Source organism: Aphis gossypii, chromosome X, assembly GCF_020184175.1.
Source record: "Aphis gossypii isolate Hap1 chromosome X, ASM2018417v2, whole genome shotgun sequence".
Taxonomy (NCBI): domain Eukaryota; kingdom Metazoa; phylum Arthropoda; class Insecta; order Hemiptera; family Aphididae; genus Aphis; species Aphis gossypii.
In genome coordinates this window covers 17,410,833-17,437,879 of record NC_065533.1, presented here as the reverse complement: position 1 = coordinate 17,437,879, position 27,047 = coordinate 17,410,833, and the positions used below count along the sequence as shown (strand labels likewise).

The window sequence follows — 27,047 nt, the reverse complement described above, 5'->3', positions numbered from 1 at the left end:
ATGTGTTTGTAGTGTTTATACACACACAAGTAAAATGTTTGGATTGGTAATGAGATAAATAATATTATTAGGACGATGAACAATATTATAACTCATTAGATCATCAGTATTATTATTTAATAAAACCTTTCAGTACGAACAAAACAGTAATATTATTAGTTACGCGTTTTTAACGTGTTTAACTATAATATTATAATAATATTGTACATTATGAGTTATGGTCGTTGCAGGTTTTGAAATTGTATTGTTGCATGCTTGTAACTATTTAGACAGCTGCTGTTGACAGACTGATGCAATTGATTTGATTTGCATGCAAACCTTTATTGGGCTAATTTTAAAAACCCACAACTCTTATATATAATCCTTCCACATATATTATGGCATCTTGGAAAAATGGTCCAATACATTTGAATGTAATCGTTACTATTTTTCTAATGTATTTTATGTATTGACTACATTCGCATAGTTACAAGTAATCGTTACACAACGTACCTATACTTTAATGAAAGACGTAAATCATTTTTTTTTGTAAAATAGATAAAAATTTAATTTGCATTTTCAGTTTTGCAATATAATTGCTAAACATTTTTTATTTTTATTTTAAATTTACTGTAATAATTCGTGTAATTTATATGTACACGCTCATTAAACTATTATTATTTTATTTTATTCAAGTTTCATCTGACCTAATTAGTACTAATATAAAAAAATACTAACCTAACAAATACTTTTTTGTTTAAAAAAAAATAATTGTGAACTATAAATAACCAATTGTATAATATACATGTATATAACTATTTAAGTAGTACATGTTTATTGTATATACATATAATATATTGTTTAAATCTCTTTTTCACTGTCTCTGTAAAACAACGTTACTTATAAGATGTAACCTACCTACATGAATTTTTCCAATTAGCCTCGTCCACTCTGAGAATTGAACCAGAACAATTATAATTAAATATAAAGCATTTTTCTCTCGAAATTACAAGTCATCGTTTTTTTTTCTTTAACCTACAAAGTTCAACTCTGTCGTTGTAATTTATTAAGAATCCATTAGACGTGTTTACTAGTTAATTGTTGGTACTTGGTATTATCGTCATTTATTTAATTTTTCATACATTCAAAGTTAATGTTACATATTATAATATAATAAACGAGATAACAAAAAATATTTGTTAAGTAGTTTCGTATTTTCGCGAATTTGACTAGTTTGTGGTTGAAATATCAGCTTAATAAAATATTATATGATGTTATTAAAGGTAATAATTAAAAGGTATTAAAACCATTATCATTTTTTTAAGTACAAATAATAACCTATAGTGGCATAAAGTATACTAATAAATATGATTAGTAATTCGAAAATATGATGATTAACCTTGATTGTTATTGGCGTATTAATTTTATTTACACTGGGATTGATTGGAATTTATAAAAATCATGAAGTGTATTCATCAGATTGAACGATTTGATAATTATTGTACAACTATTTTTTTCAACGTACATGTATTTTATTTTGGTTTTTAAACACGATGTGTCTACATTTTGTGTTTGGAAGTTTCTGGACTAATTGTCTTCAATCATACTAAATACACTGAAACACTTGAATGATAAATAATTAATATTCATTTAGTTTGAACACGAGGGTGACGCGATTTAGTACCAGTTTTATTGTTGGAATGAACATCGATTGACCTTTGAAATTTTTGAACTCGTTGACGAACGACTGCGTCGACGGCGACGGCGACGACGTTCGATTTGAAAATTATTAATCGATTGACAAAGTGTTGTCGAGTATTTGAAGGACTTTGCGGAGTCGAAGACGATTAAAAAAGTACTGATTATATATATAGTAATAACGTCATGTCGCCATTACGACGAACGGGAAACAATAGACGGAGCACAGGTGCTATGTTCTAATTTACAACTCTGATTGCGGACGTGACAAGCGATGATGTATACCTACAAATAATCGAGCCCACGGTAGTTGCATTCAAAGTGCGCGTTTTTTGTTGCTTCGCTGGTATCCAGGAATAGGCGAACTTGTTTGAGATATTTCGCCGGGCTTTGAGTCGGCGGTCGTTTACCGGTGGCGGCTCGCGATTTGTTTCGACGAAGACAAGTGTGCTACCGTCCGACCACAATGTGAGTCGTCGGATAACTTGGGAAACGAAACGCAAAAAAAAAAAAGGAAAATTCGAGAAGAAAAGCACCTAGACGAAATGGACCGTGTAAAAATCGTCGACAGCGACGGAATGGAAAATTGGAAATCAAAGGCTGGCGGCGAATTGTTAATATTATTATTATTATTATTATTATTATTACCGTCGTCATCGTCCGTAACGCGCGTCCGGATTTCTATTTGTTTTTGACGTTTCGTCGTCGGATTTTCTATTCCCACACCGGCGGCGGCGGCGCGCGCCCGAATAATGACACGGCGATCGGGCGGGCGGGCGGGCGCGCGCGCGTGTAGGACCTGCGCCCGAGTTTCACCTGACGCGCGAAACCGCGGCCGGCCGACGACGGTGTAGTAGTTGTGCAAAAGTGTGACAAGCGGCCGCCGAACCGAAAAGAGAAAAAAAAAAACAATATTTATCTCGACGACGTTCTTTTTCTTTCCCCTTTTATCGTTGTTATATTATTAATCTTCGGCGGGCCGCAACGATTCGACACGTTCCCGACAAATATTTTCCAACCCACCGAGGAGCCCCCCGCCGCCGCACGTCTACCCCTTCCCGCGGCGGCCAACGAAACGCGTACACCGAACGGCAACTATAATAATATAATATAATAATATACTACCTCTCCTAATGTAATAGTAATAATAATAATAATAATAACGTATAAAACACACACACACGCGCGCGCGCGTATAGAAAGAGAGATAGCAAACGAGAGAGACGGACGGCGAAAAAACAACAAATTGGCAACGTAGTGCTCTCGGCGTGCGCGCGGCGGAGCGGGGTGCGAGCTCGTCACGGCGTCAGCGCACTCTGCTGTTCGGTTGCGCCAACCGTCGGCGGCGAATCGACCAACCAACGGACAGACCGGATCGACGAGTGCACACGACGGCAGCGGTGGGACCAGTTTCTCGTCGTCTGTCCGATACTGTGCAAGTGGCGCGCCCGGGGTCGTTCCGGAGGCCTCGCAGACTTTGTGCCGATCGCACGTCGCGTTTGTGCGTTGCATTTTGTCCGTCCGTCCGTCCGCGGCTCGTGTACCCGTCTCTCGTCTGCCCAGCTCAACAGCCACCGCGGCATCCGTCGATCGCGAGTCGTGCGATGTCCGCGCGACGGTAGAAGACCACACCGGAGGAGGCAGCACACAATCTCTCGTCCCGCACACCGCAGTCAGCTCTCGCCGCCGGTCGTTGTCGCGCGCGAACACCGTCAACCGGCCGCCGGAACGCGCGACGATGAGCGTCAGCTACATCACTTGGATGCATCAGACCGACAGTCCGGTGTCGCTACCGCCGGTAGTCGAACACCTAGCGGCCGCCGCGGCGGCCGCGTCCCAACCGTTGGCCGCCGGCGCTTCGGCGTCGTCGTCGTCGCCGCAACAGCAGCAGTCGTCCCAACAGCCGCCGCTGGCGTCTTCCCTGCACCCGACGGGCCCGGCGCTCTCGTCGCTGCCGTCCACGCTGCTGCCGCCGCCAGTGCCGCCGCCGATCGTCCAGTCCTCCAAACACTTACCCCTCCACAAGGCGCGCGTGCCCAACCTAATGTCGTCGTCCGGCACTCCGTGGCCGTCGCCGCTGCAGACTACGCCCAAGTCGATGGCGGCGGGCGGCGCTGCTGCCGCGGCCGCGGCCACTGCCTCGGTCTCAGCGGTAAGTCTCGTCGCACCGCCCGAGCTTATTATATACACAAAATAGACCTATTGCGGGCTATCGGTTAGTTTTTTTTTTTGCTTTTCACGCATATTGTCGTCGACGTCGTTGGTACACATAATGAAACATATTGTAATGTAACAGATTAACGGAACGAACGACGTTGTCGGTGTGTGTGCGCGGGGTGGGTGGTGGGGTTACCGCCGGCGGTACTTTCACGTGCCGCCGAGAGGCATGCCCGTTATCTACCTCGGCGTTACCATTTTATAACGATTATAATATAATATAATATATGTATTATTATTATCACTATATAGTTTTACCTACTCTATACGATTATTATTGTGTTAATATCATTATAATATAATATTGTAATGTGTTTTTATTATTGCCGCCGTAGTCTCGAGTGGTGCCGCCGAGAAAGGATTAGGAAAAACACTTGTCGTCTTGTGTTCCCCGGCCAGGTAAATTTATCGCGATGTGGCGGCGACTCGCCGCAGTTGTTGTTTCTGCAGAAAAATCTTCCGTTGTACGTGTGACTCATCATCGGCCGCGGTGGAAACGGGACGGAGATCGGCTTGCGGTTTTTTTTTGTCCGCCCGATTTCTTTTTTCCTTCCATTTTCGTATAATATATAATGTAGGTATATAATTTTTTTCACGGTCGCAAATCGGATTCGGTCCCGTGTTGATTTTTTTCATCGTCGTTTTCGCTCGGCCCGGCAGCACACAATGTACACGCAATTATTATTATTATCATCATTATTTCGCCTCGTTTCCTACCGAAAATCACCGTACCGGAACAATCCATTTTATATACACGACGACGGGTTCACGATGTACCGTCGTCGTCGTCGTCGCCTCCGCCGCCTTTGGCTGCGATAACGATGACGATGACGATGATAATAACAGTGGTGTGGTGTACCGCGCCGCCGAACGGTGTCCGCGGACCGATGATTTTCGCATGACGATGTACAGGTATACAAAACGTAAACAAAAACTAAGCCGTATCAACAACAATAATAATAATAATGATGATAATATTATGTGCGGCGTATAGTATATTATAATATAGTAGTCGTACACGTAGGTCTGCTGCTCTACACGGTCTTCGACGACGACGACGACGACGACGATATAGGTTTTACAGTTATCGTGTAATACTCGTTTGTGTGTATGTGTGTAATAATATTTTCTTCTACTCGGTGAGGTTCGTGGTCGACGCCGCCGCTACTACGCTATATACTTCTCTCCGCAGGTCGCATGCACGCACGCACGCCGATCTCCGCGATCCGGCCAGAAAACACCACTCCCCGCCCGGCGTACCCATCCGTCGTCGTCGATCGCGTCGTCCCGTGTGCATTATAAACGTGTATTATTATTATTATTATATATTGTGTACGACGTTCCGACGTCGTCGTCGACTGCAGCGACCGACAACGCGGCCACCTGTCCGCATAATATAATAATATTATTATCGGTATACGTCCTCTCGTCGATGATGGACCCAGAAACCGAAAGGGGGAACGAAACGATGAAAAACTGCACAAGATACTCGAAAAAAGGTCGTCTCGGCGACGATGTAACGTTGTGGGATCGTTGATGAATATATCGCGGACAACACAATATAGATATACCTTTGTTACAGTGATCGAGTGTGTGTACCACATCGTGCGTGTCCACGTCTGCAGTGACCGATGAGGTTTTCACGGATCTATCGGAATACCGATTCGTTATCATATTAGGACGGCGCAGACGACTCCGCTGTTATTATAATAGGTCGCTCCGAGTGCCTATACATTGTCCGAAACGGGGGCGAATGCGTGTGAGAGACCGTGTGTCGTATTATTTTTCCGACCGCTTCGGACGTCGCTCTCTGTTATCATCAGCCCGCATTTCTGTATAGGTCTGCAACACGCCCACGTCTTGACGTCAGACCCGCAGTGACCGCGTGACGTCGTTAACCGCCCCCGACGTCGGTTTTTACCCCTGTTTGAAATTTTTGAGTTTGTCGCCGAGAAGCTTCTGTGCGGGTGTGGGAACCGTAAAGTTTATCGTTCGAGGAGGGTAGAAGGAATATACATCCACGTCGTGTTCCAAATATTCGTCATATAATATCCTCAGTTTTTGTAATTTGCAATTACGATACATTATTATGTTAAACGTATAATTTAGATTGTCGTGTGTGATATGGATGGGCCATTCGCGTGCGAGGGAATTACCCGGTGACATTTGTTTAGTAAATTACACGTCTTTTTTTTTGTTGTTATTATTATTGTTTCGCTCAAGGTTTACGTTTTTGGATTAAACAACGATAGAAAGGACGAAGGGGTGATATTCGAATACCCGAAAGAAAACAGCGTATATTTTTCACGATCTATTTATACAGTGTTAGGAATCTATAGTATTGCTGCTGTGCGTCCGGGCGAAAATCACACGACAAGATACATTCGGTATTCCGGTGTGTGTGTGTGTGCGAGTTTCTACATCGTTTCGTCCGGCCCGTAACATAATATAAAATAATATATATTACATTTTTTACGATTCGGATTTTTTTTTCTTTTACCGGACCCGCAGCCGGTCCTGAGAGTTTGAGAACGGCTTACTACTACCGGTGCGTTTTCGTAATGCATTCAGAGAGTATAATATATTATTTTATAGGTATGTCGCTACATCGATGCATTTTTTTTATTTTTTATTTTATTATTATTATTATTTTCGTATGTTTCGATTATAAACTCTTTCTGCTCGTGCGTGAGCGTGTGTTTGTGCTTGTATAATGCGCACGAGAGGGTCGTTGAGTTCTGTCGGGTTTTACGTAACTGTTTTACATTTTCTTTCCTCGTACGTTTATAAATATAATATATACCTATATATAATATTATGTTATTATACAGTCGTCGTTGCATCACAATAAAAATGTACGTACTTCACTTCACACGACGCGCGGACGGACGACCGACCGTTCCGTCGAGTCGCGTCGGTAGGTATTTATAATAACGTTATAATAATATTTTATGCTATGGGTATAGTAAAAATGTCATTATTATTCTTGAAAAAAAAATAAACCGATAAACACGGGTATAAATTACCGGTCTTAATATCGTTATTTTAATAATAATATATTCTAGGCCTCCGCCGATCGAAAATCTATTAAATAATTTTACCATATGTGTTTTATGACTCGCACGCGTGCGTTATATCGTGATTTAGTGCAATAAGGGTGCGGTGGTCGTCGTCGTCTCGTCTTGGTCGGTCGGCCGACGTGTACGCGATTCACTCGACTATATACCGTGTAGCATGCCCGTTTCAGGAGGTTATTATTATATTTTCGTCGTTCTAATTTCAATATGTACAGAGCAAACACGCGCTCGTTTAAACGACGCTCATATTATTGTACACTAACACAATATACTGCAATAATAATATCATATTATTATTTGTTATTGATTTTTCATATTGTTGTCGTCGTCGTCGTCGTGCGAACTCAGACTGCCAGCAGTACGCGTGTGGGCGGTGTATACATATATGATATCCGCAAACCCTTGTTATTTTTCATTCAGATCATTATCGTTGTTTAATTTTTTCCTGGAACCGGCGCCACCTGCACCGGCGGCGGGCGGGGAGACTTGGGCAAATAGCGCAACAACAACCTACGCAGTTCCATTATTGGTATCGATCACCGTCACGGCAGGAGTGTGCAGTGTGTGTTTGTTTGTGTACACAATACACACCCTTCGTGTCCAAAACTTTTACGTATTCTCGGTACACCCGAAATAGAATATCGTTTTGTCCGGTAATCGACTGACATCCCGTCCCATCACGTTTCTAAACCGTCTTCTCGACGGGCGCGCATTAACGACTCTTACACAATATTATATTATATACGTTCCAAAATCCTGCACCACCAAAACACGTCATATTATATTTTATCGAGATCGTCTGAGTTTTGACGGTTTGATGTCGTCGACCGTACAACAGATTCTTCTTACGCCGCGCCCCGCAATCGTGTCCGCTCGAACCCCAAACGGTTTGCCGTTCTCAAATCGTAATCCAAACGACTGAGGGGGGGCTCGACGGCGTACGACCGATGACGCTCTTATTATATATTTGCCGATCGCGAACCGGTAACGATTTGTCTCGGCGTGCGTCGGGTAGGTACTGTATTATCGATAAACGGCGCGCGACAAGTGTATGTATGATAATATAATAATAATACTGCTGCTGTATTGTTGTTGTGAGTTACTCGGCCCCCTAATCGATATGTAAGTATTACACGTGTTACGACTCTGTCGTCGCTATAACGGTACGTTACCATAAATAAATGTATATTACATCGTTTCTCGGTTGAAAAGTCGCCGCGATAATAATAATATATAGCAATTATACGCGATAGGAAGTCTCTGTGTGACGACGATCCGACGCGGCGTCGAAAGAGCGAACGAGCGAGCGAAAGAGCGACGGAGACGGAAAAAACCAGTTGCGATTTTAACGAGGTCGACCGTCGTCATCGTCGCCGTGCAATGACGGCAATCGATCGTCGTCGGCGGGGGGGGGGGCACGCCGTTGCATCGAGTGTACGACGAAATTTCGGTCATCGTCGATTCGGTTTATCTCCGTACCTACCTATATTTTTAATGGGCAATAATCGGCGTTGGTGAGTTCTCGTGCTCTGAAAAACTATTTGCATTTACGTCTCGATCGCCGTAATCGCTCGAATTGAGCGCGCGCGATAACAAAAAAAAAAAAACAACGGTTATCGGCGTAATAGGCGTGCAAAAAAAATATAGAGTATTCGAAAGCATCGTCTCGAATACGTTCAAAATAAATATACGGATTGTGGAAATATGTTCGAACGTTTCGGCTGTCGAATCGAGCAAAAATAAGCGCGTGATGAAATCGCACGTTTCGTGCTAAATAATTTATATAACCGCTCGGATACGACGTGCTTTATCTGCCGGCTCGAATCGTTATTGTTTTAGAGCGTTTACATACCAGCTACCTCGCGTTATCTGTCCGTTCCGACCCGGCCGCGATCACGTCGACCGCGTGTCCTACGAGAAGGACTCTTTTGGTCTATTCGTATTGAAAAATCAGGACTTTTTAGAGACCCGGAGTGTGGCTTTTTGTTTACCGTGAATTTTTCCGGCCTTTTTCCGATTACCTACCGCCAGCGACAACGGTGTGTACGTTGAAACCATATTATAGACCTTATACTTGGTATAATATAGTAGCCGGGGTTTCTCTATATGTATTGCAGCGTTGCGAATAATTTGACGTACGAGCGATATTCCCGAATAATACTTAGTAATAAAAACGCATATAAATAGGGTACAATTATAAACAAATAAAAAACAGCGCTCGCGTTACGTCGAAAAACAACCGTAACCGGTTCGTCGAACCGTTGGAAATTACTTCTCTCGAGACTTTCACGCATCGAGAGACGTCTCTCGAAACGCTGCTGCTGCCGCCGCCGCAGTAATATTATATTTTTTATTATTATAATGTATAATATATATTATTTATAAATATATTATACACCTTCTGTCTCCCTCGATATATTATTATACTGACGCGGTTCGTCTTAGCCGTCACGTGTATAAGACGTCGACGGGAATCGACGCGTTCGATTCGCGCTTCTCGTAACCATAATATAATGATTTCGTGTTATTTATTCGTCGCCGCGCGTCCGTTTTGTCGACGACGAGAAAATAATACTTTAATACGCGGCCCGTCGTGCGTAAGCCACCCGTAAAAGAGCGGCGGCGTGATTCATTAACATATCCATAAAAAGACGTGGTCGTTTGTCGTCCGACTCGTGACGTCGTCGTATACGATGCACAATACACGGTCACTCGCGGTGCCATGACTAATTTTATTATTTTTACCCGACTGCAATACGAATAAATCGATACGTACACGCACACGATGTAACAACGTATAATATTCGTGGAACACCGCCTTCGTCATCGACGCTCGGCGCGTCGACGTCTCGAACGCGGCCTTTTCGAAACGCCCCGTCGTTCTGCTGCGGTACTTTAGAATTTCCAATCCAAAATATGCGTTTGAAAGTCGAACTTTTCTTACTATCTCGCTCGACGTGCTTTAGAGACGGCCGTAGATAATGTTTAGATATATCAAACGAACACGGACTCGAAAGTTTTGGTTCGAATTCTAGGCTAAAACTTGGGCGACTTGTTCCCATAGTAAATCTATTGTAATATTGTTCCGTTCGTATCAACGATCGCAAAATTGTTAATTTGATTTGTCTCGGTCGCACATGATTCCGGGGTCATCGCCTTATTTGTGATTCTTATGGGTGTGTTCTATCCGTTTATCTATTATATATCCTAAGGTGACGTATAGTATTTATAAATTGATATGGAAAAAAATATTAACTCGGTTTAAAAATAGTTAATCCGCTTTTTTAATTTGTACGTGGAGTATTTTATGCCTATCTATGTGTTAGGTAGTAAGTATATTATTTTATCAAGAAACATACCAGAAATTATCATCGATTCTTATAACTATATTATTATGAAAGTATTTATGTTTTTATTTAAAACCAAAAATGTCGAAAGCACGTTTAATTTTAACTCAGTGAATTATTTTTAAATCAATCGAAAAAAGCCAAGTTATATTATTTCGACAGTCAATTAAATCGTATAGCCAAGTCAAACCTTTTAACTAGTTAATACCTTGGATATTATCCATGGCGACGGTGGGGGAGGGACGGTGTTTGAATTTGGCATCGTTTACGTTGTAACTCGCCACTATATTATAATAACCACCGTGATTCTATCTCTCGTCGACTAGTCCGTACGGCGATTCGGCGTGTCGGGCTTGTAAAATGTGTTAATACATATATTATTATAATAATATCGTTATTACCTCATTTTTCGACTGCTGCTATGTGGCGTGTGTCGTAATCGCGTACCTACATAATAATAATATATTATACTATTACCAATAATAATTAGCAGTGTGTTTTACCACAACTATTCGTCATCATCATTACCATCGCCGGTGTCGGGTTACTTTCGTTACGTCGTCGCGTATATAGGGTTAGGGAATTATATATCTACCATGGAGAGTGCACGTAGATCGCCTCGAAAATATATGTATAATATTTGAAAAAAAACATAAAACCGTACACACTGTGCTCGTATTCGGGTACGCTGAGATTATGCCGCCGCGATGATATAATAATGCGTTTAACGTTTTAATTATCATGACGCCGACCGAAGTGTATCGGTGCCGCGACGTTACGCGATTTTGCTCAACGGTGCCAAACTGCCAACGCGTGTGAGAATAATTGTAATTGTATAATAATGTTACTCGTAATGTGCGGTGTACAGAGTATACGACGTTCGATCGGCCGCCCCGCTGTTTTCCGGAGATCGTTTTCCTCGTGTGTCGGTTCGCTCGGCCGTTCCGATCGCATTGTGTTCGAGTCGTTATAATAATAAAAATATCGTTCTCGGCGGACAAAAGCCCCCTACCCAACCCGTTTCTGCCTACGGTGTAGGCACAGGATAAGGTTAGGCTGCATGTGTCGTCATCGTGTATTGTGTGTGCGACCCGACGAAACCGAAGAATAATAATAATTATTATTATTACTATATTTTTATTATTGTTCGCGGAAAGTCGGTCGAAAGACGTTTTCGCGCGACGATAACAAAAAAATATATTATACTTATACACACATAGGTAGGTAGGCGAAACACAATGTGACTTGGTGACTGCCGCACAGATGTGAAGAGGAATATGTTATATAGCATTATAATAATGTAATAATACCTTTGTTGCTTGTACATCATCTTATAGTTTACCCATTCACCGAAATCGGCATTGTAAAATGACATTTTATTTTATTTTTTAGCCAGAAAACGAGGATAATGGATTGGTTTGGTCGTATGACGTTACCGATGTTTATCTCTGTTTTTCCATTTTTTCATACGGTTCAATTGCGTATTCCTGGTATACGTGTTTATCCATTATTCATATTTCATTATTTATTTTTGAGTTACATCTTGTTTATTATGGCCACCCCGCCGCCACCGAACTGCATAAAATGTATCGCCTTGCCACCGCAGGCGAATATACGTCAGCAAACTTTAATCTAAAAATTCGATATTCGTCATCGATATTATTTCTATGTACCTATATAAAGATACCTTAAGTCTACGCTCAAGACTAGTAGGTATGTAATATATATTTTCGTGGAAAAAGAAAAATACTCCTTATAATATATTTTGACATCGTATTCCCTTACCCATATTATTTATTATAAACATGTCCTATAGTATGTATGTTGTTGCTTTATAGCTGTATAAAATTGTGTTCTTTTTAGTGTACCTACGTATATCTCATAAATTTTATATCAACTTTTTTTAAAATATTGCAGCTAAAAACTAACTGACGTTTGATTTTTACAAGACAAAAAATTATATCGTTAAAATAAATAAAATGTGTGAGTTTGAGGATTTTCTTCAAGAAATCGTCCTAGTTTTCGTGTTTATCTACGTATAAAATGGTGAATTTACTGTGTATTATTTATTAGTTATTACTTATTACTTATCATCATATTTTATTATATTGTTTTTAAAAGTTTTGTAACGCTCTTTAAAAAATTACCGAATACAAATGACTAGGTGATACATTACATATGGTGGCATAAGCCATAGTGATAAAAAAAAATTACTATTTTTACTTCTCCGCTAACAGCGATTTCTGGGCTTTGCGTGTACAAAAATGATGTAAATTTATTATTAACGGAATTCGTACAGTAGTCATTTGTCGCATCATCATTGATGCGTGAAACGAAAACGTGATGAGTTTGGAGACTTATTTATACGACCTCTACTCGGGACGATGCCGAATTACTGTTTTTTTTTTTTTTAACTAACAACGGATGGCATGTATGTAGTGGCATTCGGTAACGGTGGTGTGACGCGTTATTCTGTTACTATTGCGTGCAAATTATATTATTAAATTGTATATAAAGAGACTTGAGATATGAGTTTTGGGAAATACCTCCTCCTATTTTGCATTATTTTGCACTAATTATCTACAATCTATAAATCAATGTTATCCATATTATAATATTATAAATATGTTTTTAAAGATCAGACAAAAAATGTCTCATCATCTCCGTCAACTAATACCTAAATACCTACGTCACCTTGCAATTACGCAATGCGACAAACATAACCAAATATAGTTAGGTTGAGTAGCAACGGCCCAATGTTTTTTTTTTATCATACAGTTCAGCAGCCACGGCGTATCAAAACTGATTTCCTAATACCAGCCACAACTCACAAGGAGAATTGTCGACTACGGTTGAGATCGGTTGCCTTCCGTATCGAATTTTCGCGTATGTGACGCAATTCAATACATCCACAACCGCCGCGTGTGTGTGTCCGGACAAGTGTTTTTTTTTTTGTAATTCTTTTTGATATTCGGTGGTCATTGTAGCTGGCTAGGTTGTTTGTAGGTACGTTGTTTCACCGAAGCGCTTTCACTTTTTTTTTCTCTCCGTCCGTATACGACTGCGGAAAATTATATTAATACGACGATGACGTCAAGACGAGGAAAATCGCGTTCGAAAATAGGCCGACGTTACGGCAGTGGAATGTATATATAAGAAAAAAACTGAGTAAAATAAGCATCACACCGCGCGATTATTCAAAAAATATTTTCCATACATCGTATATAATGTTATGTTATAACTTATAACTATATTATTAGGTTTTTATTATATTATATATTATATATTTACCTTAGATATAGAAAATAGATGTATTAGCTATTGTACATCTGTGTCCTCGAAACGACAACCCTTTTTTATTATTATTTTTAAAATAGCTCATATGTATTGTGTATACATATCCAATATGTCGATGTTTAGATTTTTTATTCTGCTCATTATCTATGAAATGTGAACAATATTAACGGAGTACTAACAATTTTTCTCTGCTTTGTTTTTACAGGGCAGTGATGCGGCCACAAATAGCAGTTCTACAGGAGGAGGAGTTGGAGGTGGTGGAGGCGGAGTAGGTGGAGGCAGTGGTGCCTCTACAGTGACAAGTACACGCGGATCGTCTCGCAGCCGTTCGTCGGAAGAGCCACACATTGGCAAGTACAAACTGCTCAAAACCATCGGCAAAGGCAATTTTGCCAAAGTCAAACTCGCCAAACATGTACCTACCGGGAAAGAGGTAAATATCATTTTTATAAATTTATAATATCATTATAACTATCTAACTAGAAATCATAACAATTATATCTGTTTGTAGGTCGCGATTAAAATCATTGATAAAACTCAATTATTACCCGGAAGTTTACAAAAAGTACGTTATTATTGACTGTTATTATTTTAAATAATTACCTATACAATAGGGTCATAGTTATTTTTATTGTATTTTTTTTTTTTACAGCTTTTTAGAGAAGTTAGAATAATGAAAATGTTGGACCATCCGAATATAGGTGAGTAATGCCAATAAAAAATATTGCCAACTCTGTTGACTGTTTATTCTTGAGTCATTTACATTTAATAATTTTTGTTGTTGTTTTTTAGTTAAATTATTACAAGTTATAGAAACTGAAAAAACACTATATTTAGTTATGGAATATGCTAGTGGAGGTGAAGTATTTGACTACTTGGTATTACACGGGCGCATGAGAGAAAAAGAAGCAAGAGCCAAATTTAGACAAGTACGTATCACAGTAAAATTGTTAAAATAAAAACATGTGTTAAAAATACTCCGTGTTTTTAGATTGTTTCAGCAGTCCAATACTGCCATCAAAAAAGAATCATACACAGAGATTTAAAGGTAACTAAATCATGAATTATAATAATTACTAAACAATAATAAGTCTTTAATAATTACATTTTCATTTTTGTTTTAGGCTGAAAACTTATTACTGGATAGTGAAATGAACATAAAAATAGCAGATTTTGGATTTAGTAACGAGTTTACACCTGGTGGTAAACTTTACACGTTTTGTGGTAGTCCTCCGTATGCCGCACCTGAATTATTCCAAGGTAAAATAATTTATATATTTTTAATAGAAACAGTTATTAAAAAACTATTTTTTACAGGAAAGCGTTATGATGGACCAGAAGTTGATGTTTGGTCATTAGGAGTTATTCTATATACTTTGGTTAGCGGTTCTCTGCCTTTTGACGGTTCCACCCTAAGAGAGCTAAGGGAAAGAGTATTGCGTGGCAAATATAGAATACCGTTCTACATGTCAACAGATTGTGAAAATTTATTGAAAAAATTCCTTGTTTTAAATCCACTTAAAAGAGCATCATTAGAGGTAAGAAACATTTAGTTGTATCACAATTATTATATTCTATATTGTGTAAACGGTATAGATTTAAAAATATTATAAAAATTACGCTTAATTCTTATTTATTATACTGAAATTATATTACAGGTTATCATGAAAGACAAATGGATGAACCTAGGTTGCGAAGAAGATGAACTAAAACCTTATGTAGAACCAGAACAAGATTTTAAAGAACCAAAACGAATAGGTATGTCTAATCAATGCCTCAAAATTATTAATAGCTATTTAACTATAAAAATATTGTAGATGTTTTTATTTGCACCGAGTGTACATATTTAATATTTAAATTAATAACATTTTTCCATTTATTTTGTTGCAGTCTGTCGGGTTACAGAAATATTAATTGGAATGGGTTATAGCCGTGGAGAAATAGAAGAGAGTTTATCTCAAGCTAAATATGATGACATATTTGCTACTTATCTTTTACTAGGAAGAAAATCTAACGATGTAAGTATTTGTATTATAATACTTCAGTAATCAAGTTTGATTTTATTATTATCCCTATCTCTTATAGCCCGAAAGTGATGGTTCTCGATCTGGTAGTTCATTATCATTAAGAGGAATCACTGGACCAAATCCTGGTGTAAATAATACCAACAATGTAGCAGCCGTGAACAATACTAATCAATCGCCATCACATCGCGGTGTACATAGGTCAATATCTGCTACCAATTCCAAACCTAGCAGAAGGGCTTCATCTGGTGGTGAGACTTCTGCTTTGAACACAAACCATCCAAATTCTAGCAATGTTCCTGCTACTAATAATACATCAAACAATCAACAAGCAACCCATAACTCTACAAATAAAACAAGTAATAGTTGATGATATTAAGTTTTTAAATATTTGAGTTCACAATTGGACAATATTATTACCTGAATTGTTGTGTTGTTTTAAAAAAAACAAATTTATATCCTTAATTCTTATTGTTTCTAATAAATTATTGTTTTTAGGTACTACCAATTCAACCAATCACAATCATAATGTGGCCATTCCAAGTACTAATTTCAAGCGACAAAATACTATTGACGCTGCCAGTATCAAAGAAAATACAGCTCGACTTAATTCTAGACCTGAAAATATAATAGGCATGTCTACTTGTATTTTTTTATTATTGATTAGATTTTTATTACACTTCTCAATAAAACTATGCTAACGACTAGTTTTAATTATAATTTGTTTTCTTAGGACCAAAACAACGGTCAATGGTTCCCGGAGGGTCAGTTGGTAGAAGGAGTACAATCAGTTATGATGCTAAAGCAGCCGTATCAACTCCTCCTGTAATGGATCCAGCAAGGTATAACCTTTGACTGAAATCACACTTAAAATGAACACTCTTTTTAATAATAATAATAATGTTATGTAAAATAACTTTTTGTTTATGTTATCTTGTTTCTCCTTAACACTGATTAATCTTCTATTATTATAATATAAACATTTGTTCATTCATTTTATTCTATTCATTATTATTGGTGGTAAGATGATAATTTTGAATTAATGTTTGCAATGCATTGGTAATCGGGTTTAGTGCGTTGGCTGTACCTAATTCTGGTTCTGGATGTGGAGATACACGATCCAAAGGTCACGTCAAATCTGCCTCTGTGTCTAGTGCCACAGAACATGCCACAGAACCTCCTGCCCACCCGAGGTATTCCTCCCGTTCATAATTTTATAACTGTGGCTAGATTGTTATACCGTCTTTTAGATCGTATCAAATGCATGTTGTGTATTGTACGCATTTTTAAATTTTTGAAAACTCTTGAACATATATAATGTTCCACAAAAATACTCTGCGGATAGAGTTTATCTTTTCAAATTCATTTAGTAAAATAAAATATATTTTCTGCGCTGCTTCCTATTACTTTGGGATTGTTAAAAATTGTACAGAATGTACATTCCATGAAAATATTACTACCGTCTATAACATAGACTTGAATATTTGTGCATGCACCTATGTTATTTATACATTATACAATATAATTGGATTGCTAACTATAATTCATTTTTTTAAATTTTAATTAACCATGTGTATATATATATAAATAATCATTAAAATTAATAACATCCTCATTGCTATGTGAATAATTTTTATTTGTTTAATACTAATATATTAAACATTAAAAGAAAGCTTCTAAAAACCATTAACGATTTAGTTAGGTGTGCATGATTTTGTATTATTGTTTTGCTACTACTAAATTTCAAATAATGGGAAGAAATCGACAATTTCACCATGAAGAGTGTTTGTCATTTTATTGCTTCTTATAAGTGTCGTCTTATGAATGAAACTATTGCATACAAATTATTTGATAAATGATATTAAAATTAAAAAACTGGTAAATGTTTTAATTAAATAATACAATATTCAATATTGTAGTATTGTCCTGTTGGTAATTTAAATACATTTAGTACAAACAGACAATAGCTTTATGTTTTCACATATAAGATGTGTTTAACAATAAAAATTAAATTTATTCATTATTTCATGACTAATATCAATGTCAATATCTTTCAATTATAATCAGTTTTTTAGTTTTACTGTCATGTCAAAATTTGTTGTGGTCTTAGCTTTCCTGCTCGCACTTGTGTGGGCGTGTATGTATGCATAGGCATATATTCAATGATAACATAATATAATGATATTAATGTACTTATTGGTAATATAGGGGTGTCACTGTATCACCTGCATCACCAGCAGTCAATAGCCGACAGCCATTCCCAAGGAATGTGCCTAGTCGCCAGACTTTCCATTCAGGTCAAAACAGACATAGAGGTTATACTGGCGTTGGACCTACTAACAACACTGGCAGTCCACATGATCCATCTGTGCAAAGGCCATCATTCTTTTCAAAAATATCATCCAAGTTCGTTAAACGGTAAGTGTATAATTCTCTTTATTATAAAAATACAATGTTCCTTAAAATATAATTTTTATTTAAAAAAATCCTGAAAATTTTTGATTTTATGATTAAACATATTCCATAAATTTCTAAATAAAGAAAACATGGGTCCCTTAAGTAAATTCTCTGAAGTTTACACTATAATTTAGTTGTTTTTTTTTAAGTGATTAACTTATTCAATTTAATTTTTGTAAGGCCTATGTAACAAGTGAGGTGGTTAATATTAATTTAACCTATTTAAATTACTGTTTAAAACTTTATTTCTAATGCTTGCATTATGATTTCATAACTCTAAAAATATTCTACATATTTTTAATCCATTATAACATCCATCCACTTTTCCACTTTTTTTTTAAATTAATACTAATGAAATCCCCACTAATTATATAGTTACTAACATTGATTGCATTTTACTCGCAGAGGCCTTACTTGTGAAAGCTTGTCTTAATTATTATTATAATATTTTTTTTTAAGTTTTATTTAGCATATTTAGGACAATTTTGTGTGCCATATATCATTCAATAATTAAATAATTTTAATGATTTGCATATTTACATGTACCTATTATTAGCGAACCTTGCATAATTGTCTCAATAAAGGCAGCGCTCAAATACAATTTTTATAAATTTTAACACATAATAATCTATTGGCTAGCTTTCACACAGATACGGTCCCTGCACAGATTATTATTATATAATTTTTTTATGTTTCTGTCATTTTTCCATCTTGTGATCGATGCTTTTTTTGTGTATATGTGTGCAGGACCACTCCCCATTAATATGAAACAAAAATACCAAATAAAAAAATCATACATCCATATCCATTCATATATCACACGCATGCTACCACTAAATTATGAAGAAGACAAGCAAAAATGGGGCAGGCGGGCACTTAACTATTTTGAGACAATTATGCTGGGATGCCGCTACTCGCCGTTGACATGCTTAGATCTGAAAGTTTTTAAGTTATATATTTGTATATAAATATATATGTGTGTATGTATGTGCGTGTGTATGTGTATATTTCTATATGGATACATATTTATATTGTTCCAAATGACTAAAATTAACAGTTACATTTTTGTCCAGTTAAATCAATAATAACTTACTCTCTCTCGTTAAAACCTCATAATTTATGTTGATTGCATTTTGTAATATTAATTTTATTTTATTTTTAATTTAACTGCATAAGACATAACTTATCATTGTGTTTTATTATATTATTATTACTAGATAGTATATGTATTACTTATCTCTACAGACTCTAAATTGAAATTAACTACTTATATACATATACACTATATCTATAAATAAATATACATATATGTATATATATATAATTCCAATAACAATTTTTTTTTCTATGTATTTTCTAGTCCCCGTATAACTGTTGCATAATTATGTATTTTATTATTTTAATCGTTTTCTGGCCTATATTTTATTACTGTATACTACAATGATACATATATTATTATTATTATTATTATTATTACTATCATTATTATTATTATTATTAGTCATAATTATTCCTTAGTGTACAAACATTATTTTTAAGCCAATGTTATTGTCTTTGGATTTGTAATAAATTGTTTGATATGTGGCATACATTTGTTTTTTTAAGTTAACACATCAAAGTGTTTTGTATTGAGTATGTTCTTCCCATAATTTATTATGTATATAATTATAAAAATTGTGTAAACTTACACATTTTTTTTGCCTCTATATATTGGCATGGCAAGTTGCACGATGCATAGAGCTACTATTATAACATGAATTACCTACAAAATATTACTTTTATCTGTTGTGTATGTGATATGCATAAAATTATGTTTTTAAAGATAAAATCTTTAACCTTATACTAATAGATGAGCATATTACTTACATTTTTAATTGTGATAAAGCACACAACATAGTTTTACAACTGATGTTGATACTAATCATGTCTGACTGAGTATGTGTAAATTTATAAAATTATATTGTACCATCTAATGTACCTTGTTATATGGTAACAATAGCAATAGTTATATGGCGTTAAGCTCACTTGTGTCCCCACCGTAACTACGATAAACCATCTATTAGTATAAAGTTTATAGATAGTAACATATATTTCAGTTATGCCGTGGCAAAAATATAATAAAACAACATTCCTTTGGATGAATTGTTCATCTGTTTAATTTGTGTGTTCTATACACTTACAATATCATCTGGTGTAAAGGATTAAACCGGCTTTTCACATTTTTATTTTTTATTTTTATTTATTATTTATTATTTATTTATTATTTTATAATTTTGTTTTGTTTTGTTTATTTTATTAGTTTTGTTTATATTTTATTTCAGGCCAATGGATCAAAATCTGCCCAAAAATAATATTGTTAGGTATGTAAAATCAAAACAAATTTTGCCTGACATAGGATAGTCCAAACGATTACTAACATATTGTTTATATTGTGCCAACTAAAACAGAGCAAATAATAATTGTAATTTTATTGAATTGTTCATAACTTTTGATTAACCCTTTTATATTATCACATGAGTGAACCCAAATTACTTGACACATAAAAAGTGCATAATTTAATAATGTTGATAAAACCTTGGTTTGTCTAAGATGAAAACAAAAATATTTAGTAGTATATTTATTGGTTTCTTAAATTTTTTTTATTTGTTTATTTTATTTAAATATTTTTTTACTAAATTTATTTTTTACTTTATTTGTGATTATTTAAATCTTAATTATTCATATACACCGGTGTCTTTATGTCTAATAAGTCGTGATATACATATTTTATTCAAGAAGTGGATTTATTAGAAATTTCCACTGAATCCACTTCTCATCAGTATGTCAAAGATTATATCCTGTTAACATTCATTTTTTAATTTTGACAGTTAAACTGTATAAATAAATAATAACTAAACAAACCATTGATGCTGAAATTATTCATTCGTGGTTATTTAATTGTATTTTGTTTTGTATTTGTATTTGTATTTTATTTAGAAAAATCAAGAATGTCATGCAATGACTAAAAACTCAATATTCTATTATTTTTTTATTGATAGTTTTAGAGTTACTTTTTAATTTAATTGTTAGATTTTATTAAAATGAAGATATTAAAATTGCGTCTAGAACACTGTAAACTTAATAAAAAAATTGTTATATCCATGAATGTCCTCAGAAATTCCATATTAAATTAATGATGGATTACATGAGATATTTTAAACTTACCCATATATTTTTATTTTAAAACTGAGAACTTAATTGTTATTAACATTAAAAAATATAAAATAATCATGATATTATTAATCATATTAATAGTTATTATATTTCATTTACAGTCTATTTTATAAGTTTTAATAGTTTTAATTATATGTCTACATATTATAATTGATACTAGATACAAACTTAAATAAAAGTAAAACATTATGTTCGAATAACTTTATTTAATTATATTTCCTTTGGTTAATGCATCTCATCAAATAATATTAGGAAAGTGATAGGTTTATAACTCAAATTTAGATACTTTGTTTTGCTTCAATAAATAAGCAAAAAAAATGAACAATGGTCTTTTTCAATTCTCAATGTTAAAAAGCACATTATATCCATTATTCAGTACCATATAATTAATTCAAAAGTTGAAAGTATTGAATAGGATTTTGAAGGATGTATGTTAAGTTTTAAATATTTAAATGTGCTATTACACCTAAGTACCTAACCTATTTGTAAACTATTGTAATGCGAACTTTAGCATTCCATTAGTTTTTTAATAAATTAAACAAAACAAATGTATAGTTAGGTACAAAACCTTGCTGGAATCAAACGATTAATGATTACCTTTTAGGTGGACGGATGTTAGTTTATAATAATTTAACAGTGAAAAGAAAACCTGGAAAATAACATAAGAAATCTCTAAATAATGTTTGAATTATGCTTAATACATTAAACAAATTTGTGACTTTCTTCATTGTTCTTAAGCGTCCTGTAAAATAATTAGTAAATTTTACAAATTATGAACCTAGGGAACTAATTTGTGCAAAAACACTATTAATGAGTTCAAGATACTTATGTAAAATATGCATGGTATATATTATTATACAATTTACGTATAATTAAAAAGTTTGAAAAACGACAAATAACCTTTACTTTTACTTATGCATTATTATTGTAATAAATATAATATGTGTAAAGATATCTAACAGGAGTACATACTACCGATCCTTGAACCGTCACGTGTATTAATCAATATTAATCGATTTAAATATAATATTATTGTATTCATTACTTACGTTACATTTTACACACCGTATGCCTATTTCATTGAATAATCTGAATTTGACATTTTTAAAAACAGTAATACAGTGAATGACGATCAAATGAAACCGAGATCGTTGAGATTCACATGGAGTATGAAAACGACGTCTACAAGAGACCCAAACGAGATTATGGCTGAAATAAGAGAGGTGAGTTGTCTACCCACAACGTGCGGTGATAATAGATCTTGTGGAAATAATATTCAGTCATTTTTTTTTTTTTTTGTGTGTGATCACTGATCAACTACAATCTGCTATTAGTTATTACTATATAAAAGTATAAAACCTGTCGCTAACAAATATTGTTGATTGTTGAAATTAAAACGTGTTAGAATAATGGGTCCGGACACATAACCAGCCTTTGAGTTTTTCCCGAAATTGATTTTTAAATAAATCAAAATATGTCCACGTCTACCTAATTTCCCTGGTTGCTATCTACCAGTACGAACTGGAATTTGGAATTCACAAATAATTGTATCGTCAGCGAAATTACTCCGATGGAATAATCGGCGCCGAGGTCTCTGAAAACACATTTTAACGCGTCACTACATAGTATTTCGTCCCAGCTAATTCGATTCCCATACAATTTGATGATGAGGCACTCGTCGCCGCGGGTGTTTAAGCAATAAAATCTATTATTGTTTTGGTAGCACTTGTCATTAATAACCTTACGACGTAGTAAATAGTAAACGCGGATACTAAACGGGAAATTCCGACAGTGCAATAGTGAAATTATTAGCCATGAATGTTCATTATACCCTCCTGCTATTATAGTGCTCCTATTTCTGTGCGCGCAATTACGATGTTAATGTTGTCGCTTATCGTGGGGTTAACTGTCGGGCCGTCTGTCGTATCGTTTCCAAAAATAACTGTGCTCGTCGCACTGAACACGTCGTGGTTAGTGAACGACCCCGTGATTGCATTAATCGATCAGAACACGACACGGCAGAAGACTTAAACGTTAACCCTGCTTAGCTTGACTCTCCCGACGCAGATTCGGGGATCGTTCAAATCGTTTTTACTCTCGTCCCGTTGCCTTTGCCGCCCGCGGCTTCACTGTCCGTGTCACCCCCTCCCAAAAAACCCCAACAACAACTCGAACGCGACCCGATCACACTGACGACGATTAACCGTTTTGTTTTTTCTTTCCCGTACTCTCCCGTACTACACAGGTGCTGGACGCCAACAATTGCGATTACGAACAGCGCGAGCGCTTCCTGTTGCTGTGCGTGCACGGCGACCCGAACACCGACTCGCTGGTCCAGTGGGAGATCGAGGTGTGCAAGCTGCCCAGGCTGTCGCTGAACGGCGTCCGGTTTAAGCGCATATCGGGCACGTCCATCGGGTTCAAGAACATTGCGTCAAAAATAGCCAACGATCTAAAGCTCTGACTACACACCGAAAACCTGCCGTCCACCGACGAATAGGTTTTTTGGTTTCCGTACGAAAAAAAATTACACACACCCACACATCAACCCGCACACTCACCACCCATACACACGCGCGCGTGCGTGCGTATATATTATGCACACACGGACCGGACGAGAACGGGAGCTGCGCGTATACCATCGAATAACAATAATATTATGATATTGTATTATTATTACTATTATTATTATTATTATTATGATTATGATTATTATTTTTATTATTATTATTATGCCTGAAATATTATATGATATATTATTATAATATTTTATAGTCTATAACCGACAACAACGAAAACGCGTCGACTGCTACGACCAACCATGACCCGGTCGTCGTATCATACAAATACGTACCTATTATAAATATACACACAACTCTCCATACTCATCTTATAAATATATGAAAAAAATAAAAAACATTTTTAGACGAAACGGCGGTTGGACGTGTCTTGCTCAGCGCCTACTGTTGTTCTTAGACAAACACAGCTGTGTTCCGGAAAATCGATTTTGTAAAAAAAAAAAATAAAATATTTTTTTTCAATGATTTTTGTTTTCGTTATATGATTTTTAATTTTGATTTGATTTTTACTTTTTTTTTTAATTTAATGTCGTTTTGGTTCATTTTCATTTTCGATAATCTAATATACACCTTTGATTTTTACTATATGAATTAATTTTAATAAAATAAATATCGTTAGAAATGATCGCCCCATCACCCCCTTCACCAATACACACAAATATTGCTACTTTATTGTTAACGACCAGAATTTTATGATTTTTACTGATTTTTAAATTATTTTCAAATTTTACTTACGTCTCTAGCTTAAACCTATGCCATTTCTTATAAATATTTTTATGTGTACTTACTTCCAATAGATAATTGAATTATACAAAACATATTAATTACTAACTGTTAATTTTGGCAGTTAGCAAACATGTGCTTTAGTTAACTATACCAAACATTTTGCTCTTCAGGGGTGTCTTGGGTATTTTGAATATATATTCGTCCGCATGCCCATTAGTTTTAATACTATTTATTTATTTATTATAATTTTTTTTTCATGCATAAATTTAAGATTTATTATTATTTAATAATGCTAGTGAAAGCCACTCGAGTTAATACGCTGTAGAATTTTATTGAAATACGTGGAAATAAAAGGGGAGGGGTTACAATTTACGTACCGCTTTTATAATATTATAATCTAATAAAATGAATTGTCGACATCAAAAGTAATATTGTAATCGGTACCTAGTTCGAATACCATACATAACGAGATTACAGCCTCAACCAATAAATATTATTACTATTTTTATATTCATATTAAAATACATGTATGTTTGTTCTAAAATGCCCGTTATTATATGTGATATAGCAATATTTATGGCAATCCCCCCTTCCTTTGACTGATGATCTACCGTTTTAAAGCAGAAGTGTTTAAATATTTACAATAATAATATTATATTAATACATTGTAGATCATCATATCGTATGAGAATTGACTCTCACGTGTAATATATTATATATGTATATGTTAAATATAAATATAACAAAGAGGTATCGTATGAACGAAGATCTTTTTTATTAATGCATTTCTTTATAATACTCATATATATTACGTATATTGGTCTCGCTAATTAAAAAAAATTGTTGTTACTAATCACTACAAGTAGTTCTGATGATATAGGATCAGCGGAGTGCTTTGTGTAATATTTTCTAAAAAATAAAAAATTATATCTATTGGCCCACCTATCTTGTAACACTTGGCGTTTTTTACGTTTTCGTGCAAGCATAAATGTTGGCTACGTTGAGTAAATTATTTATTCAACAAAAAAATTATTTATAAGCGGTTTAATAAATTGTTTCATATATATGTATTTATTAAATGTTTTGATATAAATTGTGTTTTAAGAAATCAACAGCTCTGTATGTAATTTGTATTTTTGCTATTGTGCCGAGTCTAACAAAATCAGTTTCAGCATTAATTGTTCATTTTCATATTCCATACACACAAATTACAATTGCATTTTACATAATTATTATGTTCTAAATTATATATACATAATATCTATATATATATTTATATTATTATTGTTATTATGTAAAATCAATAATTTAATTATTCAGAGTAAATTTTTGTAATGTCATAATTATTGTTTACTACAGGAAACATAATGTTACTGTTTAATTAAGTAATGACATTAAGCAATTTTGTGTTGAATAGCACAAACCTGGTAATCTGATACCTATTTAAATTGATAATGTGTACTATTTTCTGCTTGTATAACAAAATATGGTTTTCATGGGATGTATAACAAAAATGATGTGATATGTTAAATACTATTAAATTAAATACTAAACATTTTTTTTTTTTTTTTTTTAACAATATTAATTAATAATAATTTTTAGTACAATAACAATAAAAGGTTATCAGACTTCACCAGAAATATTGCTTTAGCATTACGCATACATAAAAATGAATTAAGTATGTCAATAGATTAATATTAAATATATATAAATGTGTATTTTTTTTTTTTTTACTTTAGTCATGTAGACAATATTTGTTAATACCCTGAAAAGGTTATATCCATGCTGTGCAGTATGAACTTGTAAATTTTTTTCTTTAAGGTGCGTTTGTTAAAAGCAATTGTATAAGTTTATTATTTTATAATGTAAAAAATGATATTTCTGTAGGTAAATTTCACATGAATCAAATTTTTCATTTTTAAGATTTTTAACAAACGTGACCTTAAATTTAGTGTAATCATAGTGTATGTTATAGTCCTTTTTTATCGTTTAGATATTGTAACACCATTAAGTATAATGTAAGCATTTTTACAATAGGTATATTGTTTACAATTCTGTACATTTATATATATACATATAATATATTATGTATGTGTATGTAAAGACATATAATATATATATATATATTTATATAATTAAAATATTTTAAACCATAATTACATAACCTGTATAATATTAAAAAATGTAGTTTAATGTAGGTAAACAAAATACCTAAAAATGTTAAAATGGCTCGAATATCATAACGTATTAGTCGTGATGTAACACCATACATAGTATGTATAATAAAGAACAATTTTTTAAAAATTATTATTATTATCAGTTCTGTAGGACTAAAATTTGTTTCAATTTATAGTTATAATTATTTATTTTAAAAATAACAAAAATCTATTGCTTTACGCCAAGAGTGCTGATAATACTATCGTATGTATTGTA

General features: G+C 34.7%; 1 protein-coding gene across 4 annotated transcripts in view; it reads left to right on the top strand.

Moving 5' to 3' along the window:
- LOC114121936 (serine/threonine-protein kinase MARK2-like) overlaps window positions 1–26,921 on the top strand; it is a 48,694-nt gene extending 21,773 nt beyond the window's left edge. Inside the window, exons 3-19 of one of the 4 annotated variants that reach the window (XM_050205590.1) lie at window positions 13,821–14,048; window positions 14,127–14,180; window positions 14,268–14,316; window positions 14,408–14,544; window positions 14,607–14,663; window positions 14,740–14,875; window positions 14,933–15,153; window positions 15,274–15,373; window positions 15,506–15,633; window positions 15,701–15,998; window positions 16,138–16,272; window positions 16,373–16,481; window positions 16,713–16,832; window positions 17,848–18,057; window positions 20,418–20,456; window positions 22,424–22,532; window positions 23,555–26,921. In XM_050205590.1, coding sequence (XP_050061547.1) covers window positions 13,821–14,048; window positions 14,127–14,180; window positions 14,268–14,316; window positions 14,408–14,544; window positions 14,607–14,663; window positions 14,740–14,875; window positions 14,933–15,153; window positions 15,274–15,373; window positions 15,506–15,633; window positions 15,701–15,998; window positions 16,138–16,272; window positions 16,373–16,481; window positions 16,713–16,832; window positions 17,848–18,057; window positions 20,418–20,456; window positions 22,424–22,532; window positions 23,555–23,773 — 2,349 coding nt within the window. In that variant the 3' untranslated portion in view covers window positions 23,774–26,921. Of the gene's footprint in view, window positions 1–13,820; window positions 14,049–14,126; window positions 14,181–14,267; window positions 14,317–14,407; window positions 14,545–14,606; window positions 14,664–14,739; window positions 14,876–14,932; window positions 15,154–15,273; window positions 15,374–15,505; window positions 15,634–15,700; window positions 15,999–16,137; window positions 16,273–16,372; window positions 16,482–16,712; window positions 16,833–17,847; window positions 18,058–18,843; window positions 19,027–20,417; window positions 20,457–22,423; window positions 22,533–23,554 lie in introns of those variants that run through there. The other 3 variants (XM_050205593.1, XM_050205591.1, XM_050205594.1) reach the window with 3 other exon arrangements.
- Window positions 26,922–27,047: the final 126 nt, after the last annotated feature.